Raw genomic sequence first — 22,105 nt, 5'->3', positions numbered from 1 at the left:
CGTACGGGGTTAATGGTTTGGTCTATTGTAGGAGACGTGCGCATGTGTGGGGGCAGCAGGGAGGGTGTAAACCAGTTTTACAACTTACTTTTTAACATGATTTGTAAACGTTTTGCCCTCACAGTCCACAACAAAATCTGAAGGCTTAAAAGCCACATCAAAGCATGGCCGCCTTGTTTAAACGCTAACTGATCGTAGTCACTCCATTGCAAGTTTGCCCATATTTGGAAGCGATTGCTTAGCAGGCTACCAGGAGGGCATGTGAATGTTTTTTTTTTTTCGCCGATTGGTCTATTGCTGTTCCCACGCTGGAAACGCTCCGAAAACACCTAGTGAATGTGCGAGTTTAACCATTAAAACAGTTATGAGCTTGGGTTGGGTGACAAAAATTCAAATCTTGATTTTCTTCAGTCATTCTGGATGATTTTAATCAATTCTAATTAAAGTAATATACCCAATGAACATTTATTGAAAGAAAGTTTGATGTTTTCAAAAATATATCCTGTCCAATTGGATACTGATCAGTTTTATAGCAAAGTTTAGATTCATAGCTTGTGCAAACGATAACTTTTCTTAGCTTATGCGTACCTTGCAAAAATGCCACAGTTAAGTTGTGAGTAACTGTTGTAAACAACTCGTAAATTGTCCTCCCCGACTGCCTCGTTTACACAATCTCAATGCCACAATTTTGCAAATCTTTTGACAAATTATTGTATCCTCATTTACTGCGGGGGCTACGCTCCAAAAAATACACGCAGTTAACCAAAAGCTTTTTTCCTTTTTTTTATTTTATTTTTTTAAGTTTGTTTCTTTTACTAAAACAAATATACCCAAAGTTGAGTTTATTTTCCATCTAGTCCAACTTGGGAGGAGGAAAAAAAATAAAGTGGCAAACTGGCAATAGATATGATCATAAATGAAAACTCATTTCATAGAGGTTGAGGTTCTTTTAAATAAATAAACTATATCATCAAAATATGAAGAAAAGTAGCGACGTAAACCTGCAATGGAAAAAGTTCCGGTCATAACTGAAAATCTGAGATAGAGTGACGCCGCAATAAACAAACCGTAATGTAGCGAGGGAACACTGGAATTTGATTAATTTGATTTATTTCCCAGCCAGCCCTAGCAGCACATAACACAAGGAATAAATGGATTTGTCGATGGCACACTGTGCCCTCCCGAATGCAGTGTGAAAAGGCCTTGAGCATTTCAATGAAAAGTGAGCATTCCCGCCTCTAAAAAATCAGCAATTCCTCTCTCGGAACTCTTAGATTTCGCAAGCGTCCCCAAAGTCACGGTGCGTGTGCGTCGATGATTAAGATGATCACAAGCTCAAAATTGTTGTACCTTTGTGATCAGAGACAAGAGAAGCTCTCCTGCCACCCAGCTGCGGTTTGAATTATTTATTCCGAATAAGGTTAGTAGAGAACAATCTTCAAACAAACCCAATTTTACTGGCGCGTCAAAATGTTGACACCGCCGCGCCATATGTGACTCCGGTACTGTTTAATCCATTTTGGTGCCACCGCAATGTGCAGCTGCATATCTAACCTTCGGTTTGAAATGAATGTTGATGTGGGGTATTTGTTTTATGACGCGTGACACGACAATAAAAAGGCATACATTATTTGGGCTCCGGAGGGTTGAGTCGATGGCGTTTAAGCTCTGCTTTATGAGCAGAATAATTGATTAATCGCTCCCTGCAAATTCTGTAGATTATGGGCAATAACAATAGTAATGTGACTTAAGATATGGTTATTTTCGACTACGTCCGTGCTATGGCACGACTCGGGGGTTCTATTACTCAGTTTATGATAAGACTGGTTTATATGAAGGAGTTCATAATCTTCGATCGCTAGAGGTGAGAGACTCAAGTCGGACTTGTGGAATTTGCTAAAACTAGGGTGACCAGATGTGCTGTTTTGACGTCCAGATTTTCAGCCTTGTGTCCCGAGTTCCATTGGATTTCACATGACCTGTTGTTTTGTCCTGATTTTACATAGTAACGTCATGGCATCCATTTTTTTTTTTTAATCCAGCAAGCCAATTATCATGTGTGTCATACATCACACGGATGTCATAATGATTCATGATTATGCAAACGGTGTCGCCGAATCATGGGAAATAACATCTGGCCATGGAGAGCTGAGTTTTCTGGTGGTGCGTTCCCATTTTGGGACATTGAATGCACCAAGCAGAAATAATCCCTGATCACATTGATAGAGGACGTGGAAACATTTGATTACCGTATTTTTCGGACCATAAACTGCACCGGTATATAAAACGCAGCAGCAAAATTGAGCAAAAACGTAAAGAAAATAGTTGCCTGCTTACAGCAACATCCTGTCTTCAACAGATTGAACACGACTGCGTGTTTACCACCAACATATTTCGAGAAAATGGATGGATAGATGGATATGTTCAACATTACACTGACAAAATACTGCAGTTAAATAATAAGTTAAATCACATTTCAAACTCAAAATCAATACTTTGATAGCGTCTTTTTCTGTCTTTAATTGATTGATTATTGAACATATAAACACATTGCACATAATTCATCCATAAAATCATACAACTACATACAATCATAAATCAAATTTACACATCACAAACAATTATACACGATCTTTTTCAATTTATACACAATTTGTATATGTTTAATGCTATATTTTTAAAACTTTTTGAGCACAGGGTATGGCTACAGGCTAACATATTATAAAAACGTATTATAAAAACACAACAAATTATGTTTCATCATTATAAATCTCAGAGACGAGTAAACCATACTAACAGTTTAGCCAACTGATTGAAACATTGATCTTTATGGAGGTATGTTATGGTTGTGTTATGTTATGATTATGTATGAATTGAGAGAACAATATGGTTGTAGATAATAAAACGCTAGTTTTTTAACCAAAGAAAGAAACGTGATGTCACTAACGCAAGTACAGAGCGCAAGTAGCTCATGTGGAAATATGTCGGCACTGAGCAATATGGAATAGCGACGACACTAGAAAATAATTTTCAAAGAATCGCAGATTATTAATTCATTATGAAGCATTTAGTATAATACGTTGCCCTTGTTTTCAACAGTCTTGAGTTGACCTTGAGTCAACCCAGTAGGGATGACTACAATCTACACAGCAGACATAATACGATTTGAATAACAGTGGCTTTCCTGCATGAGCAGACACAAAACCGAATTGGGTGCCACTGATGAGATATTAAACCGGAAATCTTTGAAAATGTCATTTAAGGAGTTCCAAAGACTCGCTGAATACTGATTATCCATTTCAAACAACGCTAGAAAAAGGATCACTTCCACATTACGGTCCAACTGAGAGGCAAATCAGCTGTGGGAGTGGGCGGAAGAAAGGAGTCTCTTCAGCAACGGGCGAAGGAACGCTCATCTTTCGGCATTCACTTAATATATCACTAACATCGCCGTGGACTGAAATTGATGTTTGGAGTTTTTATACTTGAAAACGGGAGTGGTTGCTGGCTCGGGTTACCTTCTATCCATTTGTTGTCCACAGCATCTGGAACATCAACATGCATAATAATCATTTCCTGCCTATTTTCCATCATGCCGTATTACATTCAGCAACTTTATATCTTTATTCAAGCTGCAATTTTACCTCTATTTAACCAGGTGAACTCTGCGAGTTGAAGAAATATTTCTCCGAGAAAAAGCAGCGGCGCTTAGAAGAGAAGTGAGCAAACGCTCAACATTAAAGCAAAAGGCAACAAAAAGTCACAATGAAAGTCAGAAAATAAAACGACAAACACGACATGTAAAGGAAGAGTTTTGGAACTTCCTGAATCCCGCATTTCAAACAGACTGGAGTTTTTAGATCATTCCATCACGATTAATAATGTAGTGTTTCTCTGTTATTAACCTTACATGTTTTTCGGACTCGGGAAGAAACCATAGTACCGTATTTTCCGCGCTGTAAGGCGCACCGGATTATAAGGCGCACCCTCAATTAATGCCATATTTTAAAACTTTTTCAATCACAATATAGTAATACTCAAAGTAATAACAATAATAACTCAAATAATAACTCCAAACGCTCAATAGCATAATAACTCAATGTCAATATGAGCAACCTTCTTCAACTGTAAACACACAAAAGAAACAGGTAAAGCTAACTTTATCAGTTCATTCCCCATCAACCAATCCCAATCTCAAGATTGATCCATATATAAGGCGCACCTGATTATAAGGCGCACCATCAGCTTTTTTAAAAAAAATAAGGCTTTTAGTTTCGCCTTATAGTGCGGAAAATACGGTACATCTTTAACATAGAAAAAATGCCAATTCCATACAGTAGGCCAACATTTAAGTCCTGAATCACAATTATGAGGGTGGAATGGTAACAGCTAGGCTATCTGTTGCCCTTTAGCCGTACATTCAGTTATTTTTTCGAGTTGTCACTTAAAGAAAATGTGACTCAGGGCCTGAGGTCTTCAATTGGTCTCCTTAAGAAATCCGGAGAATGATATGGCACGGCCACATGCGCGCTCAGTTTGCTACAGCCCCTCCACTGCGTTCCGTGTACACACTCCCACAGTGCGCAGGAGCAACACGTTGACTTAGAAGTTGGAATCAAGCGTGAAAACAGCCGCCTGCTGCTCCCGTCCGGCTCTCACCAGCTGTTATGTGCAGCCACACAGGTGGGGTCACGGCGCCTGTAGCCCAGGGGAGCCATAATTTAAGAATAGTTAGCTTCGCGCGGTAGTCGAAAAGACGACGTGAAGCGTATGTTACAAAAAAACAGGTGTCCGATTTCAGGCTTTTTGATATGCCGGACAAAGGCTCAATGTTACGATCTCCAAACTTTTTCTTTTTCAGTTTTAAGCCCGTAAACACGAGTCTGTTAGCTCTCTTTAGCATTAAGGAGGTGTGCTTAAAGTGGTGGCAGGTGAGGATGCATTCCGTACAAAAGCCCAAGTACAATTTCTATTTATATTCGGCATTTTCAGAAGCTGTGTAATGCATTTTCTGGACAAGGTAATTGGGGCCACTACATGCAGTATATCAGCAAGTAACAACTGGCATTTTACAGCCTCTGCCAAGAAAGCTGGGTGTATAAATGGAGCATGCACCATGAAGCAGCCCGTTCAATTATTTTTACATCGCAAAAAGTGTCTTTACATTAACTTTGGCACTCGGAGCTTCCCTAATTTAATAGTCTGCCTCTGACTGAGCGGAACCACGAGCTGAGGCTTATTATGGTCCCAAGTTCTCACCGGGTCCTATGGGTCTTGAATACAAGAGCAGTGAATAAATTCCTATTAAACGTTCTATAGTGCTGGTTGCGCGTGACATTCATTAATGCTGCAAACAAAGTAACTCCTTCATAAATATTGCTCAAAGCGACAGAGAGAAAATAGTCCGTGTCGCTGTGTATTCACATCATTCCGCTGAATAAGTTGCGGTCCGGCCACCTGTTTGTTCATTTGGATGCCGCCGAGTGGAAAAATCCTACATTGGATCTCAATTGGCTTTCATTGTCGTTGAAAGAATGCTGAATTTTTCAGAAGATTTCACCAGCAGACAATCCATTCATCCATTTCAATAATGCTTATCCTCCTCGGACTGGTTGTCAACCAGTCACAGGACACATATAAATCAATAAATGGACAATTTAGCCTTCAAAGAACCAAACATGCGTGCTTTTAGAATATGGGAGGAAGCAGGAGTACTTTGAGAAAACCTGTGCAAGTCCAGGGAAAACACGTTTTGATTCAAATCCCAGGCAGATGTGCTAATGGTGACGGACTCAAATATGACCTATTTTCTACAATTTATATTCCATCCTGTCCCAGGAAAGCGGTCAAACAACTTAGTTCATAGTATGCTATGTAATCATCTCAAAAATACATTCCAGACATAAAATGAAAATGATTTGCTTTGCAGATGTCATCCTTACCGGTTTGCATGAATACGTTTGCCGCGCTTTGTCCTGGGTTTGAAACTGCTCAAGCAGGTCTGCGTTGAGGTTCTGTGTACATCTATCGTTATTTGGGGCGTCTCATGGTACGCTCACATAAAAAACATGTTAAATTAATGTTGATTGCTGTGAGTATGAATACTTGGCTATACTCTACTGTTTATGCCCTGCAATTGGCTGGCAAAATTCAGCTCGGAGATGATCCAGTTCTACCGTAACTCTAATGAGTGACATTAAAAGTTTTATTATTTTCATACATTCATGTTTAGAACCCCAATGTGGAGAGAATGCTTGAGTGTTAAAATGACGCTTCGCGCTAGTTTGAGCTTGACGACAGATACGCCTGAATCGTATCTTTCGAATTGAAAAAAAATGAAACCAGGAAATGCTTGTAGGAATCTTGAAGGCGCTACAGAGCCTTTGGTCCAATGATCTTGTTAAAAAAAAAAAAAAAAATCAAACTAGTTTGGCTAATACAGCTTAAGAAGACACAACAGTGGCAATAATATTGTATATAATTGTTCATGGGCGGCACAGTTGCAGAGTGGTTAGCACATCCACCTCACGGTTCTATAGGCCCCGGTTTGCTACCTGTGTAGAGTTTGCATGTTCTCCCCATGCCCGCTTGGATTTCTCTGAGTACTCCAGTTTCCTCCCACAATCCCCAAAAACCTCCATGGTAGATTTATTCGACACTCCAAATTGCCCTTAGATGTATATTTGAGTATGAGTGTTGTTTGTCTCTATTTGCCCTGTGATTGGCTGGGAGCAGTTCAGGGTGTACCCCACCCACTGCCCAAAGACAGCTGGGCTTGGCACCAGCAAAGCGGTAAAAAAAAACAAACAAAACAAAAATAAAAACAAAAAAAAACCAGATGGCTAGATTATTGATAATAATTATAATTAACCTTTGAATTCTTCTCTAGCTCTACTCATAATCTCACACTGTTTGCGCGAGTTCCATTATTTAACACGATTGTCGTGGAAATGAATAATAGATTGAATCATATTAACAAGGATGTTTTCTGTCGAGCATCTGCCAATCGCTGAATTGTTTTGGAGAAGAGAGTCCCTCTCATAGTGAACAGGGATTGCTTCATCAAACTGCTGCCTTATAAAGCCCCCCTCCATAAATGATTTCCCCGGCATGTAAATCTTGTAATCTCCGCATCGCGCGCACCACCTGGCTGCTTATTTTAACTTGAAACTCCACGCGACCAGGAAATGCTGACCTATAATGAAATTCCCTTCATCTTGCCATTGTAAGCAACGTCATCCTCTTGGCCCGGATTGATGCCGTAATGGCCAGTTGCTCTAAGTGTTTGTCAGCTGTCGACTGGCTCGTCTAATGGAAGCCCAAGGCTCGGCCTCTCTACCTCGATTTGTTTCTCCGTGTCATGATCACCTGTCTCGCGGCTGGCAGGCATCTGCAGACTTCGATATTTTCTTCCAGCGCCGGGAAAACGAGCGATTTCCCCTCTGCCAAAAAACATGTTATTCCTCACCCGTCTCTTTAAATCAGACACGTTAGTAAAATAGTGAATAAATATTGGGATCGGTGGAATACTTTAACTCCAAGTTGGTCAGTGGTCGGGTAAGACGGCTCAGCGACACTGATTTATACAATGTATTGCTCTGGGTGATTATCACCGCGGGAAGGACACGCCGTCGTAACTGGGAGGACGCAGACGGAATTGTAATATGAGATGCTGCAGGGAGCTCATCAATCACAGATTCCAGAATCTGAAATTGCTAGGGGAACGATTATGAATGGAAAACGTGTCTTTGTTGCTTTGCCACGCGAGTTGCCTTCTTCTTCTACAGGACTTTTGTCCCTTCATATAAAGCGAATCTAAAATTTAATCGAGGATTGCGTTGTGCAAAATGATTTGATCGCTTTGTAAATTTGTTCGCCGCCGGTAATTACCGTGTTTTTCATTTTGAAAGATGCCCAAAATGGTTTATGTATGGATCGAATTGAGGTTCAATAGAATTTGAATTATTTGCTTCACGGGTTTGTTTATTATAATGTGCAGTAATGCGCCTGTTTATTGAAACTTCATTTTATAATCTCATGTACCTTATGGTTCCAAAAATACAGAAGAAAGAAGAAAAAAAAACTGTAAATATTTGAAAGAGTTTGGAGGAGGTTTGGTTTATGGATTAGTGATTGAGTAACTATTATACAGTAAAATTCACTTTTTTTGGCAGCTGTGAAGAATTTTTGGTCTTTTGATATCCTACAGCAAATGCGAATCAAATGTCGAGCGTTGAATCAAATACAGAGTAGATTTTATTCATTTATTTATTATAGCACAATTATAAACACTGATATGACACATTTCCAATTAATTATGAAAGATCAAGCTTTCTAAATTTAAGATTTTTAAACTTAAAAATGAACCAACAAGCCTGCGACCCTTGTGAGGATAAGCGGCGCTAGAAAATGGATGGATGGTTTATTTTGAAATTGGCCTTTTCACAGCTTTTCAAGTGTGTTTTACTGTCATGAAGAGCATAAACAATTGTTGATACGATTAGCCTTCCATATTTGTTTTCTGAGGTGTACACTAGCGATTGGTTATCCATGGCAAGAAATCATGCATTGAGTATTTTTTTAGTCTTATTTATTTATTTTTTTTGATTTTCCGTTTTGTGTTTTCCGCACTACAAGGCGCACCTGGTAGCCATTTTTCTAGATTAAATAAACTGTTTTATTTTCAAACAAAATATATAATACGACATTTGTTATAATAACAAACATTTACCATGCACCATAACATTAAAAAGTACCGCATTTTCCGCACTATAAGGCGCACCTAAAAGCCTTAATTTTTTTAAAAAGCTGATGGGGCGCCTTATAATTGGGTGCGCCTTATATATGGATCAATATTGAGATCGGGATCCATAGATGGGGAATGAACTGATAAGGTAAGCTTTGTCATCAGTAAGCTTGGTCATATTGACAGTTATTATGCTACTGAGAGTTTGGAGTGATTATTTGAGTTATTATTGTTATTGCTTTGAGTATTACTATATTGTGATTGAAAAAGTTTTAAAAGATGTCATTAATTGAGGGTGCGCCTTATAATCCAGCGCGCCTTATATATGGAAAACGTTTCAAAATATGTCATAAATTTAGGATGCGCCTTATAATGCAGTGCGCCTTATAGTGCGGGAAATACGGTACTCTGACTCGTTTTAGCCCTAAAGCCGGCAATCCTTGATAACCTATAATCCAGGTGTACCTTATGGGACCTGAACAAATTGTTTTTAAGCACAACAAATGTATCCGATGAAGAAGAAATTCTGTAAAGCCTGGAGTAGTTTCTCGCTGTCACACCAGGCTTAAGCTTGCTGTACATATCGACACCAGCAGGCTAATTTTGTCAGCTCTTGATGGCTAGGCTATCCTTTATGCCCTAATTAGGATTTTTTGGAACCTTGTGTTTATCAAACGCTCTGATCTTTACAAGAATGGCCGTTTTGCTTGTTAAGGTTGCTCATTGCAATCGATGAAACCGTTCTCTCTCTTCAGTTTCACATTTTTGGCATCGGTCTCGCCCTCCTTTGCTCCATGGCAATAATGCTAACAGGCTTAATGCTTTTAGAGCCCTGCAGGGAGAAGAACCACTTCTGAAAAATGCCATGTCCCTGATCTTTCCCTTTTGTGTCTCACACGTGTATTGCACATGAGGCGCTTGTACGCTTCAAGATTCTCTTAGTTCTGCACATTTCAGTAGTCCTCAGCACCCTGGAGGCGGCTGTCGTTCTCTCCCCGGCTTTCACCCCTTCCTTACTTTCTTCTTCCGACACCATAACTTCTTTTCCTCTCTCAATCGCTACCTCGCTGTCTGGGAAGCTTCATAGGGTCTCAGATCTTGGGGATGAGTCTGAACCTCTCTCGGGAGGATGGGACATTGACTGCGTCCGTGTTCTGCTCCTTAATAATTAATTCAAACCTCAATGGTCAGAGTTTATTCTGCTCCATGTCACCGTCTATTTGCCCCGAAAAGTTTTTTTTATAAATCAAGTTCACGGGTGTGGGGGATAGAGCAATGTGGGGGCATGTGTTCATTCAAACAAGAGGAGGCAGACTCAAGTGCCGGTATTAGCTTCAGAAACATAATAAGAACCCCATCATTCTTCTATTGTTTTCTGTGACACGGCTATTTTTGTAACAAAAGCATCCAGCAATTCAGATTTGAGATTACTTTTCTTTATTATGAATAATTAGTGGCTGACAAAGTAACACATGAAGCTTATTATTGGTAAATTTAGACCTGAAAGACAATCGTCTCCAATGTGGACTTTGGCTAACTATGCTCATGCAGGCAGATAATCCAAGATAAGGAATCACCAGCTGACGAATCTGAAAAATACACAGATTAAAGGGGAAGTCAAACCAAACATTTTTATCGCAGTTTGTACTATGAGCGCCCGCTAATCCGAACGCAGCATTCCCAAGGATATTTCCGTTATGGAATATGAATTGAGGAACGGTTCACTCGCTTTAATCCGTCTCATCTGATCCATCTCAAATGACCTCAAAGTTTGTAACTGCCAATCATAGTGCATCTATTGTCTAAGTTTGATCATGTGGTGTTCTCGAGGTGAGCCCTCAATACATGTGATGTCATTTTCAGCCAAAAGCAACTGGGAAAAACATGTTTAAAAACTAATAATAATTTGTGACCGGACGATTATTTTTATTTTTTTTTTTAAAAATTTTTCAATAATTAAAATAGCATTTGTTCCTATGCATTTCAATGGGTATCAATAATATGCTTAATTTTACGGTCCAGACTAGGAGCAGTTCCAGAGGTCAACGGTAATCTTATTGTTTAAAAATATAACTTTAAATAATAAAAACTTTACTATTTGGTCCGCAGAGTGCATTGCGGCTCAATTAATGACATTAATTCCTCTCATATGTTTGTGTTGTGTTAGAGTACATGAAGGTAAATAGTTCCAATATTGGGCAAACATCGGCCATTATCTTTGACCAATGTTTGAAAGGCCGTAATTGGCCTTCTGATTAATTGATCTGGATCTCCGTTTTAACTATGAAAATAACTTAAGTTATATATTGCTTTAAAAAGCAAATGTGACATGTGTATGACCACTGATCACCAATTGGTCAATTTTGGTCTGATTCATGGCCGACACCCTAAGCAGTTCCCACTTTAGGCTTCCAAATGACAAAAAGACAACTTTGGTGCCAATTAAGTATGCGATCAACTGACCTATAACACATTTTATGAGGTTAATTTTGCATATTCCATCCTTTGGGTTTTGGAGTCCAACACTTGAAAATGCGCTTAGTCTATATCAGCAGCGTGCATTGAGTTTGACGAGAATGAAGAGCGTCTCTGCAATTACTCAGACGCACGCATCGTACGCATCAAACTGCGAGCGTGTCGACTCTGAAATAACGAGGCGGCAGCCGAGTCATACCGTGACAGCGCGGCCTTGTTTACTGTAGGCGCTCCCTTCCAACTCTCGCCAACTGTGGCGTCACGGTCAGTAATCAAAAGTCGAATTTGCTTAAGTTGAAAATTTCAGAGATGGCGCCAGTTGACCTTCTGCTTTTTGCCCTCTGTATATCACTTACACCCTGCGGAGCCTTTATTATACACCTTCCTAGGTGTGTAATTATCACATGTCGTGTAAGAGTGATGTGAGTAGGCTTGAGTGCTAGTTGCCTTGAAACCCGCTGAGAATAAGACAGTGGCCACAAATGATTGGATTAGTGCTCCCCCCGCAACACCCCCCCCCACTTAGAATAATCCTCTTTTGTGGCATCCTGAATGTGTGCGGAACGCGGACGCGCGTTTGTGTGTTTTGGTGTCATCCGCTTCTGTTCCCTGGCAGCTCGTGTACAGCGAGGTCGCGCGCGGGGTTGGTCCGCGGAGACGGAAGAGCATCCCGCGCGAAACTCCTGCTCGATGCGCAGTGTGGGATGCGGCGATGACACACTGGAGGCAGTGAAGGCGGGAGGCGAACGATGGAGATGCGCGTTAATAATAGACAAATCGGAGGTCTTATCCAGCAAATACGGGCACCCCGGGATTGACTCAAGCGTTGCCAGAGGTGAAGAAGAACCGTGAGTGTGGCAAAGGGGGTAGAGCTGGATTATTTGTGGTTGGGAGGTAGCGGAATGCTGTGATCAGTTGAAGGTCTCCGGGGTTTGCTATGTCATTGTCAGCCTCTAAACAGCCCACAGAGCGACACGCACTTTGAAGTCTGGTAGAGCTGTTTAAATCCCGCTTGAAAAGACACAGAAGCATAAGGCAAAGAGAGGAGACGTACAAGGAGGCTTGAAGGGCTGAGATGTAGAAGAAGGGATTGACGGAGGTTGAAACGTGGAGAAATGGGGTTAAAATGTAATCAGTGAGAAAGTCATTTTTCCTCCAAGGGTGCCGTGTGGTATTTTGGACGCTCGGGGTAATGTTATACGTTTCCAGCAACATGAGAAGCGGTGACGCATCAGCGGTGCAACGCCGAGGCCAAGACGAGCGTCGCCAGATGAGCGCTCTGACATCGCAGCCATGTGAAACGGGAATCGGGCCTGAGTCAGAATAGGCGGCGGATCCTTTTACCCGATGCATCCAGGAACATGCTTGGCCGCATTTATATTTACATTGTCTCAGAGGCTTACTGAACTTTGAGATGCACTCAGAAACTCTTAAGCACTCTCAGAGAAGAAGCATTGTACTTTGCCTTAAGGGCTGCGATGGCTCGGCCCTGATTTGCTATCCACAAATGTATTTATTTATTTTTAAACCTTTTTTCTCTTGTGCGTTACTGTCTGATGGCGGCCGAAAGATCTCAAAGTGAGATATGGAAGAGATGGGCCTCGCTCCTTTTTGTCGACGGAGAATAAGCTACGCCAAGCCAGCTTTTTTTTTATGGATACTTTGGTTTAGTATCTAGCCTGGTGAACTTGAATCAATACCGAAAGGCACATGGGACATTGGATAGTTCCGAATAGACCTTGTTTCCCGATCAAAATCGTTCATTGTTCTTTTTTTCACATTTCCACATCCCATAATGAGCTGTTTTTCCCCATACCTATTAGTAGTCACAATACTAATACCAATAATAATAAAAAAAAAAAAATCCTCCCAAAACAATGACATTAGTTATTCCAATTAATTGGTCCATCCCTAATTCATATCCCAGTAAACAATCAAAAGATATGAGATTTCCTTCTGAATATTTTTTAACAATTGCCCTCCGGAGCCTTTTTCATAGTTTTCTATTCCAAGTTTTGCCTCTTTCAAGATTCAAGTTTTATTGTCATAAGCATAGTAATACCTCACAATGAATTTCTTATTCTGTTCACTTCCCTGAGCAGACTACATTCCATAATCGAGCAAATAATAAAGTAGGCAATAAAACAAAAGCAAAAAAAAAAGTGTTTAAAGTGTTTACTGGGATTTATACCTTGAATTCTTTTTGACTGTGGAAGCGTAATAAACGTGAACCAAATTTGGTCTGTCCCTCCACCATACCGGGTAGTCCTTAAGTTCATACCACAGTATTTTGGTAGAACTTTGATTACTGGCTAAAGAGTCCAATGTAGTTTTCTTTTTCTTCCCTATTTCTAAATATTTCCCCATGGGATTTTTTTCTTCTTCTATAGAACGCTTTCTATAAGTACAGAAAACCAAATGTCTTCTTTTTGACATCGGAATTTCTCAAGGTTGAAAGCTGTATAACGGGGAAAAAACTTCTGCCTGAGAGTTATTTTCACTTTTGCTAACAATGATTGCATCTTTTTTTTTTCCTTTAGAAGCCGCTTTAGCACTCAGCATGCACTTTTCTATACTTGATTCTTGACCTTTACAGCTGGGAAAAATAACTGTACCTTTTCATTCTTTGAAAAATAATTGTGACTTTGCGCTGCAAAATACTTGGACCTCATTATTTTGGGAAACATAATTTGTACTTTTTTACTTAGTTGCTCTGGTTAACCATATGGGGTCACCCAGCCAGTGTGCCGGAAAATGATTTATGAATTGCAAATATATCTTTGATCTACAGTATGTGACTTTATTTTATTTTTTTTGCACTGTTACATAGTAGTATTTCAGTAGATAAAATAAATCAACACATTGCGTATTGTTATGAAGGATGCTCATTATATTTGTGCTTGGGGGGAGATACATGCTCCAGCTGGGCTGCTATGTACAAATGAGCTGTGCTAATAATGAGCAGTATATAATTACAAAGCACTTAGCTTATTATCTAAAGCCGTTAATAATACCCCTCTTGTATTCCCTTGAGTTTTATCTGTGAATGTACCTGGGTGAGTAGGAGTTTTAGCCCGCTTCCATTCTTGAAGCAATATCCATCATTAATGTGTTATCTTAAGATATTGCTTCCGCGGAGCTGTTTTGCAGATTATTGTATCCCTTGGCCGAATCAAACTTTTTTTTTTTTTTTTCACTTCTGAATTTCTAATACTTTAAAGATTCCAAGTAAGCCCAGTGGGAATCCGTTTCAGAAAAATAGTCATATGGCTGGGGCTGGGCAATAAATTCAATTAGTTTGATTAATTCATCATTGTAAAAGTCAACAATTTGAAATGTTGGTAAAGCGTGAATTTGAGATTGAGACATGTTTACAATAGGTAATAACTACTTAATTGTGTCATTTAAAGGGATTGTCAACTTATTTAGCTATTTTTATGAATGCTACATGACCAACAGTTGAGCCATGATTGATTGTTATTCATCTTGACCACAGAACATAATTTTTTTCAATTGACATCAAGTAGAAACGTTTTTAAAGTTATTAATTGTACTTCAAAAATGATTTGGTTATCAAAATAATTATGACATTTTTTATTGCTAAAATGCCAAAATGAATGGACTAGCTCTCTAAGAAAGTTTTGCTTAAGCTAAGAACGTAAGTTAAACTGATTTCAAATCAGTATCCATTATTCTTATTCTGAATAATTCCCACATATTTTTAAATGAATCTAATCTTCAAATAAATGTTTGTTGGGTTTATATTTTCCATTTAAAATACCGTATTTTCCGCACTATTAGGCGCACCTAAAAGCCTATTTTTTTTTAAAAAAAAGCTGATGGTGCGCCTTATAATCAGGTGCGCCTTATATATGGATCAATATTGAGATTGGGATTGGTAGATGGGGAATGAACTGAGAAAGTAAGCTTTACCGGGTTCAACTGTGTTTACAGTTGAACAAGTTTGGTCATATTGACTGAGTTTAGAGTTATTATTCGAGTTGTTCTTATTATTACTTTGAGTATTACTATATTGTGATTGAACAAGTTTTCAAATATGTCATTAAATGAGGGTGCAATTTATAATCCGGTGCGCCTTATAGTGCGGAAAATATGGTAATTGTCCACAATGATTGAAGAAAACTTAGGTTTTTGTTTTTGGACCACACCTCCCAGCTTTAGTCATGACTACTGTCGCCATTCTTTTTGTTTAAGGCTTTGCATTCCCATGGCAGCTCAATTTAAATCCTATTCAAGGACTCTTCAGATTTGAGTGGATTTAAACTGGACCTGAGCGGAATGGCCCTCAGTAGCGATTGACAGAAGACCCGGCGCTTTAAGTTCAGTAAATGATGAATGAGGTGGCCGGCAAATTTGCATGCCATGCACTACACATATATATGTAAAAGTAGGAATGCACACACTGCAAAAACACTCCCATTTCCCTCGCTTGTGCTCACCGAATCGGCAAATGTGCAACGGCGCCGTCCTTTTTCAGAGACATATGACAGCGTTGAAAGGAGAGCGCATGATCTCACACGCGCACGCTCAGACAGACTCGCACTAATGACAGAATAAAAAAAAAACAGGGCCGTGTAAGTGTAAGGGAAAGTTACCATAAGTGGATGGGAGGCCGGAGAAGATAAAAAGCTGCCTGGTGAATTATTAATGCCCAAGCATTGTGTCCACTGCGTCTTTTAAAGACGCACGCAGCTGCAAATCCCAGTTGTTTGCGCAGACAGGAAACGACATACTTGTCGCTCTGTCTGGATTTTGGGCATGTGTAACTACTCTGTTGTGTCCGGATTCAAAAGAGGAGGGGGTGTTTGTAGCTGTTGGCTGAATGGGGAATGTTGTGCACCCCGAGCGCATGTGCAGATGAGGCAACGTTCACACACCGTCTGCCGGAACACGCTACAACAATGTACCCACAAAGTCATAAGCGGCTTTTATTCATGCGGCATTGCCATAATAATTTGCGCATGATGTAATCATTCATGATTAAGCGAAAAGATGATTTATTCATGCGAGATAAATGTGTAAATGTGTCTTTAAAAAGAAAGGAGCCGTTTATCGGCGAAATGCATATTTATTACCTTCCCCTCACAGTTTAGCCCCGTTCGCTATGATGCATCCGTTTAGCTGTAAACCAAATAGCGGCGAGTCAGATTGGATAGCAGCTGTTAAAAAGACTAAGTGAATAATTCAAGCGTTGAAAAACAGTGTGTACGTGCACACCTCCAGCTCACTCCCGAGGATGTGTACCTGCAGATGTTCCTTTATTTCCTGTGAGAGGCGCCGTGCGCAAACACGGCCAATGCTAAATATTTCAAAGTGCAGTTTTGTAACCCGTGTTCTGGCTTTCTTACCGATCTCTCCCTCGCCTCCGCTAGCAGGCGCCGCTGTGGGCCAGAGAGTGGTGACGGTGCAAAGCGGGCCGCTGATTCGGACCGAGGGCTCCCACGTGACCATCTGGTGCAACGTGACGGGCTACAAGGAAGGCATGGAGCAAGACTTCGAGTGGTCCATGTACCTGCCGTCCGCGCCGGACCGGGAGATCCGCATCGTGAGCACCGCCCAGCCCAACTACGCCTACGCCGTCTACGCCCAGCGGGTCAACAGCAAGGACATCTACGTGGAGAGGCTGAGCCGCGACTCGGCCATGCTGCACATCACTAAAGTGCAGGCCAAGGACCAGGGCCTGTTTGAGTGTTACACACCCAACACCGACGGCCGCTACCTTGGCTCCTACAGCGCACGCACCAACCTTACTGGTGAGTCTTGCCGGAAATTGCGCACGCACTGCCGTATTTGTGAGCGCATAATGCATTTTCTAGCCCTTTTAACTTAACCGCCAGAAATGATCGCCTAACATCTAACCCGTTTTAAACCTGAACTCTAAAAGCGGGTCTTGACCCTCAAAAAGAGGTCAGAATAAGTATGGACCGCCCTTGATATGCTCACTTCTCCAAAATGTCGGTTGTTGTAGCTACAGCAGCTCGTGTTTGCTGAGGTTTTTACGGCATCGTTTTCAATAAAAGAAGCCAGCTGTCTGAACCAAGGTCCGAGTCCATCAAAGTTATGATGTCTCCGGCTGATTCAGTCAAGAGTGCACCGGTTAGAGAACACGGAAAGGTATTCCATTTGACTCGTTTATTAATCGTGGACACACAGCTTCACGAGAAAGAAAAACAAATGCTTCCAGACCATTTAACGTTACACTGGCCACTCATAATGTAGGAAATCTGAAACACACTTTACTTGACACGAAAGAATGATAGAACTTACAAATATGAATACAAGAAAATATGAAGAATATACAAAGCTGAGATTTATTCAATTTTGCTATCGTTTTTATATTGTTTTATATACTTTTGCATCCTATACAGAGTAACATAGAAAATACCAGAATTTGGCCCTAAATTAAGTGTGTGTCCAATACACAGGTATCTTCTATATTTGGGGAATTAAGTTAATTTTGCTAACAGTTTTTGGACGGTGCCTTTTGCCAGCGTGTAGCATGAAAAAGCCGCTAGCTATTAGCGTTCCAATGACCTCGAAACAAGTCAGATTACGTTTCAGTCAGTTTAATAGACATCAAAACCTCATACTTTGATTCTGACATCCTAACAAAACTGCTTTTGCTCACCATACCAATTAATGCAATACATCAATTTCAGAAATTGTTAGACATCTAATTACGGCAACCCATAATCGATCAGGTAAATTAATCATAGGCAAGACGGGGTTAGATTTGCTATTTGAAGTCATGCTGTGGGTAACTGGAGTTCAATTTTGATTAAAATCATTGACAACCTCAGAAGACAACTAGAAAAAAAAGCAAATTTTTTAACTCTGAAACTCTGAAGTTGCATCTCAGACACGGCACTTTAATTCAACCCAGAAAAGCCCCGAAAGTGTTTGTACAGGTACAGATGCTCAAAGGTGCATGCTGTCCTATAATAGTTCCCACTTTGGGAAATGGCTTGATTACTTTAGGTCTTTTTCATGGGATTTGAGCGATAGCACTAGCGTCAAGACACATTTAGATGATTGCGCCTCCTTTTATGGTATGCTGTTGTGCAGCCATGCGAGGATACAAACTGGGCGTCCAAGCTCGCCTGGTCAAGCGTTTGCCTGCCACTCTAAACATATGCCAGATACTGTGCGTTAGCGGGATTGGAATCCCATCAACTGTAATAACTTTGTTCAACTTGCTTTAACTGTGGTGACAGGGCATGATGCACTGCGAGGTGTCACCTGTTCACCAGTCTTTGCCCATGACACACACACTCACACACGCAAAACACACACGCGCCGCATCTGTTCAACAGGCCCACACAAGTCCGGACAGCTGCCATAGTTGGAAACTCCCTTCCATTCATGGTGTAGTAATGAATTCAGACCTTGGCTGACCTTCACCACAAGGCCGAAGATAAAATTAACGAACCAAATCCTCCTCGTGGTCACTGGAAAACAGTGAAAACCAGGCCACATTGAATGCATCAGTTCGAAGAGACAAGCAAACAAGCAACCAGGGAGGAAGACAAATCTTGCTTTTTAGCGTATTTTCCGCACTATAAGGCGCACCGGATTATAAGGCGCACCCCCAAGTAATACCATATCTTAAAACCTTTTCCATATATAAGGCGCACCAGATTATAAGGCGCACCCTCAATTAATGACATTTTAAAACTTTTTTCATATATAAGGTGCACCGGATTATTATGCGCACCCTCAATTAATGACATTTTAAAACTTTTTCCATATATAAGGCGCACCGGATTATAAGGGGCACCCTCAATTAATGACATTTTAAAACTTTTTCAATCACTATATAGTAATACTCAAAGTAGTAACAATAATAACGCAAATAATAACTCTAAACTCTCAATAGCATAATAACTCAATGTCAATATGACCAACCTTGTTTAAGTGTAAACCCACAAAAGAAACAGGTAAAGCTTACTTATTCCCCATCTACCAATCCCAATCTCAATATTGATCCATACATAAGGCGCACCATCAGCTTTTTCAAAAAATGAAGGCTTTTAGGTGTGCCTTATAGTGCGGAAAATACATTATTCAGATTATTGTGACAGACTCTAAAATGGAGCGGTTTTGCTGCGTGTTTTCTGAAGATGGGCAGACCACTGATAGCGCACGGTATTTTTAGACACGTGCGAGGGGGGACTAGAGGAGCTGTTATGGGACTTTATCTGCCCTTTTTTCCGCATCTGTAACCTCTTAACCTGCTTTTGGAAGTCAGGGCCACGAGGTCTCGTGGTTCTCTGCCACTGGGCTCTGATGTTCCTTTGTGATGCAAGAACAGCTGCGCGCCTGCTTAAAGCTTTGTGAACAAATGAGACCTTGACACCCCCGCCTGTTCGTTTCTGCTCCCCACTGTTCCGGCCGCATTCGTCAGTCCTTGACTCTTCCTCTAATGTGTTTAGGTTCTTTTGATATCGCAGCCCTTTTATGAAGGGAATGTATTATAAAGACCACCATGCACCGTGAAGCAATTAAAATGGAACGTTGGTAGACGTACAGCCTTAAAAGTCCTACATTTTGAAATTATTCTAAAAAAGTCTGATGAAACGTCACAGCTTGCGTCGCTGCCATACACGGCGTCACGCGACACATCGGCAATAGCGCTGATTCTTTTTTTGGCTTTTCTGTGACACCTTTGCACATAAGGAGGAGCCTCATCAAGAAGTGTTGAGTGAAGAAGAACATGGCTTTTATCTATTGTTATCAAATGCCTGTTTCCCTGGCTCTTCCTGTGTTGTGATGATGGATAAACATTGACAGAACAGGAAGTCAACCCAGCAGTTTTACGGCTTTGGAAATAATAACAGAGCCTTATTTTGCACTCGATACTAGTTTAAATTGAGTGAAATTATAGTATAATTATAAATTGTAATACAAAAAAATGTGTGTATATATATATATATATATATATATATATATATATATATATATATATATATATATATATATATATATAAATACGTATAATAGAAAAAATATATATAGGGGCTAGTCAAGCATGACGTGTGCCCAGTCTGCTCAGAAGATGAAGAACAGGAAGTTAATGACCTCAGAGTAGCTCTCAAACTCTCCAATTTCCTCATGGAATTTTGTTGGAGCATAATCTGTGACTTAAACGACACTATTACATGTGTAATGTACATGTAACATCATATATCTGTAAAGTAAATGGTAGTGTTTGTTAAACTTAAATGGTAATCATTGGCACGCTAATGCTAATCTCAATTGCTACCCACTAGCACGCTAATGCTGATCTCAATTGCTACCCACTAGCACGCTAATGCTAATCCCAATTGCGAACCAGTTAAGCAAATTTTGATGGCATCTAAAACTTCATATGTATCAAAAATAACTATTAATGAGTGGTTATATCGCTCACTTCAGCTTTCTTATAAAAATAAATCTAGTCACGTTCGATCTTAGTCCTTTTTTTTTTTTCAAATGGCCAATTGAATACTCAATACTATGATAATCAATTTTAAAATGATTCAATAGTGACAGACCCAGATTAATTTTTCTATTCATGTTTTTCAGTGCTGTTGACAGCTATAGATGTCACGTCAGTTCTGACTGGACTGGAAATGAATGAGCAAAAAACCCTCCCATTCATTCATTCATTCATTTTCTATAGCACTTATCCTCATTAAGTTCATGGTTGAGCTTCAGTCTATCCCATGTGATTTTGGCCGGACGGGTCGCGTCACCCTATCAGAAGTTCAACATCATGTTGACACGTATACTAAATTGGAATGTGCGCTAGCTTTCGTGGTTTCACTATGCTACGGTTTTGGTGTCCCTGCTTTCCATGGCTTTGTTTGCAACGCTAATCATCAGTGTTGTCTGTTCTAAAATGAGCACTCTATCGGTAGCTATCCGTGTGTCTAAACTTAGATCAATCAAATAAAATTGGAACTGCTGAGGCCCTGTGCATGCTGCCTTGGGCGCTGCACTGATAAAATGCATGAGAATGTAGTAATTGACTATCACGGCACAAATGTACCATTATATCCTCTAAATCGGGAACATCTCCTTTCCGTAATGCTGGAAAAGGTTACATTTCACCTTCCATTTTGAATTGGGCCCCTGAAAATCTTGAAAACATTGATTTATTGCTGACTTTCAGCAAGTATTATTGATTTGATTGAAGATGACAGATTGAGTTTGAAGCCATATGCCAGAGGCCGCAACATTATGTTTACCTAATGAGAGCCAATACAAGGTCTAGTATGCAAAATTGCAAAAATTTTGATTGAGAAGTATCACTTATTATTGTGCTTTTATGTAACTTATTTTAGTACCAACATAATAGAAACCATGTAGTACTGTGTAGGTTTGCATGTAGTTAACTTGACACATTTGTTTATGGATTTGTTTTGTTATTATAGGCCGTGAAAGTCAATGCAGCATTATGTTTGTGTCTTATCTACTGCAAACGTAGATGTCTAATTTCTTTCTTGTTAACATATGATATGAATAGCAGCCATATTAGTGTGGTACACACATTTTAATATTTTGGGCCTTTTTGGTTCTCATACAATACGAACTGGTATTTTCAACTTTCAAGAATGTCTCACAAAATGTAATGAATGATGATAAGAAGAGATGTGAACTATGTTTTTTTTTTTCAAAGATTTTTTTATTTTCCTCAAAACAAACTACCAATAAATAGAAACCATTGTATAACAGATGTATAACAGATTTTGAAATCTGTAATGATCATGCATCAAAGACACATTGTGGAAAAAAAAGTACTGTATTGAAACATCCGGTTCAGTTTATTGCTTTATGCAAATGTAGATTTTTCTAGTTTACATATATACATATTGTATTGTA

General features: G+C 39.9%; 1 protein-coding gene across 2 annotated transcripts in view; it reads left to right on the top strand.

Moving 5' to 3' along the window:
• Nucleotides 1-22,105, top strand: part of igsf3 (immunoglobulin superfamily, member 3) — a 122,233-nt gene that overhangs the window by 28,881 nt on the left and 71,247 nt on the right. The window contains exon 2 of one of the 2 annotated variants that reach the window (XM_088414267.1): nt 16,618-16,995. In XM_088414267.1, the coding sequence (XP_088270393.1) occupies nt 16,618-16,995 (378 nt within the window). Of the gene's footprint in view, nt 1-16,614; nt 16,996-22,105 lie in introns of both variants that reach the window. The other variant, XM_088414266.1, reaches the window with a different exon arrangement.

The sequence above is a fragment of the Hippichthys cyanospilos genome, chromosome 5 (genome assembly GCF_059441005.1).
Source record: "Hippichthys cyanospilos isolate Australia breed blue-spotted pipefish chromosome 5, RoL_Hcya_1.0, whole genome shotgun sequence".
Taxonomy (NCBI): Eukaryota; Metazoa; Chordata; class Actinopteri; order Syngnathiformes; family Syngnathidae; genus Hippichthys; species Hippichthys cyanospilos.
This window is presented reverse-complemented; position numbering and strand designations above follow the sequence as displayed.